This window comes from Phaethon lepturus, unplaced genomic scaffold (assembly GCF_000687285.1).
Source record: "Phaethon lepturus isolate BGI_N335 unplaced genomic scaffold, ASM68728v1 scaffold55528, whole genome shotgun sequence".
NCBI classification, from domain to species: Eukaryota; Metazoa; Chordata; class Aves; order Phaethontiformes; family Phaethontidae; genus Phaethon; species Phaethon lepturus.
The window spans coordinates 15,972-21,584 of NW_010557972.1; the positions used below are offsets into that span (position 1 = coordinate 15,972).

General features: G+C 37.5%; 1 protein-coding gene across 1 annotated transcript in view; it reads left to right on the forward strand.

Moving 5' to 3' along the window:
- Nucleotides 1–5,403, forward strand: part of ZFAND4 (zinc finger, AN1-type domain 4) — a 20,870-nt gene extending 15,467 nt beyond the window's left edge. The window contains 2 exon segments of the mRNA XM_010292894.1: nucleotides 2,318–2,445; nucleotides 4,541–5,403. Of these exon segments, the coding sequence (XP_010291196.1) occupies nucleotides 2,318–2,445; nucleotides 4,541–4,676 (264 nt within the window). The 3' untranslated portion in view covers nucleotides 4,677–5,403.
- The last annotated feature ends 210 nt before the right edge of the window (nucleotides 5,404–5,613 follow it).

Here is a 5,613-nt window from a genome sequence, read left to right on the forward strand (position 1 = left end):
TTAATAATTGCAGATGACTCTTTAATCTTTCCTGATAAATCACATATATAGAGGACAAGAATCATTTACCTTTGTAAGGCATATGTCTTTTAAAGTCATTACTATATTACACTTCTATAGCATGGTATAACTTTTAGTATTTTAAGCAATGCTTTAACATACAGATGTCATCCTAGGCAGACATAACGGTGACTCTTTCCTAGCTTTTTTTAATACTTAATGAATCCTGCATGTCATCTGTAGACATAAACATGACTTTCTGCTCTGAAGTTTCCAAAAGGTCAGTTCCCAAGTGTACTAAACTCAGAGCAAAATTTATCAGTTGCGTTGTCTTTAGGACTACAGCCTGAGCCAAAAGGATTTGGCAAAAGAAAAGTGGGGAGGAAGCAATAAGGGCATGGATGCTGAAGATTACTGATATTGTGCAGATTTTTCTCTATTTTCTGTGATGGGTGTCATTCTTTCTACTCTAGTCTTGGTAACTGTGGAGTGCTTAATGTTTGACATCTACTGAAAATGGATGCGTTGTACCTAAATACTGATTTCTTATGTGATTAATTCTCTTGGGAGCAATGGAATTGTCTAGATTAGCACTTCTAAAACTCTTAAGATGGTGAGCTAAAGATTCTCAGTGCAATCAGCTCTTCTTCTCCACATCTTTGACTTGCAGTTTGCAGGTGTTCTTTTCTTTCTGTATGACCTTAGGAAAAGAGAGGCAGGCATGTATTCCAGGATTTTAAGATCTAGGTATAGAGAACGAGTTAGAAGATAGATCTTCAAATAGCAGCTGCAAAAGGAAAAATGGTGTAATTGCAATGATATGGGAGCAAAAGCCGCTAAAATAGTGGACTGTGCCTTCATTTCAACTGGGAGTACAGCTTTGAATTGGCAGTCAAATAATAAACAGGTCTGTCCATACCTACTCCATGGTGAAAGAGGTGATACCCTAATAGCCACATCTGCATGATGGGGAAGCCTGCTATCATCTGCATCATTTTGGACAGAACTATGAAGACACTCCTCTGGTGTATCTTATATCAGGCAAAAGTGTATTTTCCAAAAGGTTCCAGACATGAGAAAGGCAAAGTTGGTGTCATCATATCATGCCAGTTCTTGAGAGAGGTGGCTCATAATGATTTGTTGTGTATGTGGCCGAAGGACAGATTCAGTTTGTTATCCAATACCTCCGTTTACATGCAGTTGCTGTATGGACCATAAATGTGAGAACAGGTGTATTGTTTTTTCTGTTTAAATATGGTCCTCGGGGGGGATGACTTCAAGCTCTGTCTCTTTCACAAACTGGGCTAACTGATGCTCCTGAAATAGTATGAAATTGATAGCACAGACATATATTGCCTGGAAGTTTCCATGCGGAATAGCAATGGGATAGCACCGGTCGGTAATGATGACTGCAGTGTGTAGTGACTGCTTGGTGTTACTGTTGAATGTAGCCTGCTGTACCTCAGCTGAGAAATGACTGTTAGGATTAAAGGTGCACTGGACAAAGTTAGTCTGAACTCATTAGGTTACTTTTTGGGAGCATTCTGGCAATACAGGGGTGAAAGCACTGAAAGAACGTTTGAGAGGGTGCGTTGCTCACTTTCACTGTCCTAGTGTATAGTAAATATGCATAAGCAAGTTGTGGATGAAGAGCTTACTCCTACAGAGGGAAGGAAGATGCCTTTTCTTTGCATACTCTCCACTTATAAAGCCACAGCCAAAAATTACAGGGCAAAAAGTCAAAGTAAAGTAAATTTTTAAGTACAGAAATTTTACAAACGTCTGCAAAGTGCCTTATGAAACCATATAGCTAAATAGAGGCCTGTAGTCTAGTAATGTACTTTCCTTGCAATTAGGAATACCAGCAAGTCTTTAAAATGTTGCAGCGATTATTTGGCAAACTTGAATTATTAGCTGCTGAATATACTAGATGCTAGGTACTTGAATGTCCAATTGATTCTTGGGAAAGCCATTGTGTGTAGTGCGTTCCCAATCACATGAAGATTTCATTTTGCATTTGGGAAGACCATTAGGAGATTTGTTTCTTGATTTCTTCTGTAACTTCTTGCTTATATGAACTTTTAACAGATGTTAAAAAAAAAAAAGTCTAAATCCCGCATTGTGCTGCCCCTTCCAAAGGTGTTCATAGGCTTGAGGTGTGTTTTCTATTCGGGCTTTTGTCCTCTCTGTTTAGGCTCTGGGGTTCCCACCTGAAGTATCCTCAGAAATGCAAAATGAATCTGGGTTTCAGAAGATAACATTTAACTAGTTTGTGATCAGGAATAAGTAAGAATAAAATGTCTTTGCTGTCTTTCTACTTCTGAAAGCAGGTGAAGCAACCCATCTTCCACCTGTGAATGGCTCAATTCAAGCAAAAAAGAAAATTACAAAGCATTGCTTTCTTTGTGGCAAGAAAACTGGATTGGCAACCAGCTATGAGTGCAGGTAGGCTGAGCATATAAGCAGCTGTTCTTTAAAGTTGATAGCTGAGTTAACCAAAAGGTTTTCTATGCTGCATGGTATTCCTTAAGCGTAGCAAATCAAAAGACAACCTTCAGAAATGTTGCAGTTCTCAGTTCAGCAAAACTCCAGGGATCAAAATTCAGGAATGCTGTACCTGTTCTGCTGTTGAGGTGTATGTTCTTCCAGGAAAATCAAGAAATGTAAGGTATCAGAATGCAAGATATCAGGAAATAAGAAAGATGATTACAAGATGAGAACGATGACATTTTATACTAGTGTGGGGAGAACTCACTACAGATTTATGTTCTGCAAAGTTTCTCAGCAGTAATTATGTTGTTAACAACTTGAGGAAAAACTGGGTTTATTACAATTTTTCAGAAGAATCTCCCTCAGCTTTGGCCCTATTACATCTGCATAGTTTGTGAATTTATACAAATTTGTATTTGACAACTTTTTGATTTTATGTGTTTTCTGTTTCTTGTGAGAGAGACTTCAGTCACCTTTGAGCACCTAGAGCATCTCAAAAGCAGAATGCCAGAGTACTGGTCCCCCAGATCATGACTTGCAGACAACACAATGAGACCTGGCCCTTGGTGGTGATTACCACAAACATTAAAAAACACACTTTCTCTGTTGATTTTGGTTCTCAAAGTATTGTTTCCCACAGGATATTCTTTTCTCAGTATCATTTCCCATGAGCTAGTCGAGGTTGGGAACTGCTGTACTGGTAGGGCTACATTTGAAGCTGATCTTAGTTCATGCCAGTCAACAGCAAAATGAACAAGACTTCTGCCATTGAGGAATTGTGTTTGAGAGTTTCAGGGTGAGGAACTGCCTCCTTACTGACTCTTCAGTCTTTTATTTTTTTGAAACAGTTTTGGACACTGCACACTTTTTCTGCTGAGCAAATAGCTGCAATCTCTTCTAGAAGTAACTAAGCAGCTTGCTTAAGGTTAAAAATGAAACACAGAAAAAGGGGGGAAATTGCACATCTCCAAGAATATCACTCGTTCTAGTTTCAAAAGGAGCAACCATATGACCTTTTACTAGAATGGAACATGAACCAAATAGAGAATACAGTCATGTGAGAGAACTGGTGAGTATGGGACCAAAAACCAAAGAAAAGCGAATATATTATCAGGCAAACAAAGCCTCAGGAACAGCTGCAGAGTTTATCACACATCTAGATAGATAGATAGGTGGATAGGTATAATGGAGGATTATAGTCCAATAGACAGTAAGTTGGATGAGTAATGTTTAATCCATTTCAAGAGAATTCTGATTTTGAATGATGTCATTGTTTTACTGCCAGGAAGCAACTTTAACAAATAATCGGGCAACAGGACAGTAATATCAATGTCCTCTTAAAGCACTTGTTCAGATCAGATAAAACATCCAGAGTATGCTTTTCTCCTGTTAGGAGTCTTAGCTGCCTAGCTATCAAGTTTGAAGGCAAAAATCATAATCTTGGCTCATTGAGACTGGCACTGATGTAGGAAAGATGCACCCTTATCCAGTCATGTAGAAAGTCATGTTCCTTATAGTTAGTGTGATGTATTTGCAGCTGACTAAGTCTGTATTTATTAATCTCAAATTACTAATTTGAGTTTATGACAGGCATAAGTTGTGCTGAACTAAACTATTTTAGTGGTCTGAATGATGTGTTGTTTTTGAATTGAAATGTGTTATGTGGATTTCACTTGATGCTGTTATTTTAGTTCCATGGTTTTATCCTCTGAATTCTACCAACTGATGTTGTGTGAGGTCTTTAAAAAGAAATAAAATAAATCAAAGCCCATCATTCTTAATTAAGTGTGTTTGATCCTTGCTAGTTGTTCCCAGGAGTACTGATCTTGCTTAACTTCCCAGCTGAAGAGACTTTTGGGTCAAAACTGCAACATTCAGTTGACAAAAATGTCATTTTGATTACCCTGCCAGTTAATGTTATCAGTCAAGGATGGTTATCTAAGCAGTTATGTCAAATAAACAAGACATGATTAAGCCAAAGAGCTCCCAGGATGTCAGAGAGTTAAAAGCTTCTAAAAGCTTGTAACTTCTAATATTCTTAATTCTTCAGATGTGGAAACAACTTCTGTGCAACACACCGCTATGCAGAGACTCACACCTGCACCTACGACTATAAGAGTGCAGGGCGAAGGTATTTGCAGGAGACCAATCCCGTCGTTAGTGCACCAAAGCTTCCCAAAATCTAACAGTTGTGCTGCATGTGGCTGTTCTGCCATTGAAGAATTGCATTACATTGAGAGAAGCACTTGCTTCAACTGCATAATTTTGCCATGCTCTGTATTTATAGATTTGCCAAGTAACAAAAGCACATGAGGATGCATCCTGTTGAAGAATAATGTGAACACTACTGCAGTTAAAACTTTTCTTCTTTAGTGAATGAAAAGTTAAAAATTAGTTTTTAAAAACTTACACTATGATTTAACTGTTACTGCACGTCTTGTGTTGTGTTTTATATTTGGAAAAGCTATCTCACTAGACAAGTCTTTAAAAGATGCACTTTACTAACTTTATTTACTGTATAACCAGACTTGAGGGGGGTGTTGTAATGAGGGTGTCATGTATTATCTTCTGTACTCTTGCGTTTTTTGTCCATTGCGTGGTATCTTCTAAGTTATTTCACTATAAAGATCCTCCTCCCCCACTTTCTTCAAACAGCCTATTTTGAGATTTTTAAGGGGGTATTGTGTTCTGCCCCTCTGTTCCATTCAGATTGGTATTCATACACTGTGTATCCATTCTGAAAATTACATATCATGTTAATCACATTTTCTTAAAATAATACTGTTTATATGATAAGTTTGTTTTTAAATAGAAAATTCCCCCTTTGTTGCCATTAAATACAAGGAACGACTTATTTCAACTTTTTTTGTAATCCCAGATTTTTTTAAGACTTCACAACTTGGTTTGTTAAGATGTTGAATGCTGTTACTGGAAGAAATTCTAATAAATATTAAATTTTATTCTGGTTTATGCTCTTATAAATGCACAAAATAACTTTTCCTCTCTTACAACATACTCCTAAATTAAAAGTTGGGCTTTGTTAAAGAGGGGGAGGGTTGGTTGGTTTCTTCAGTTTTTTTCAGAAGCACTGTTCCTACTGAAGTTGTTGGGAAAATTCCAACT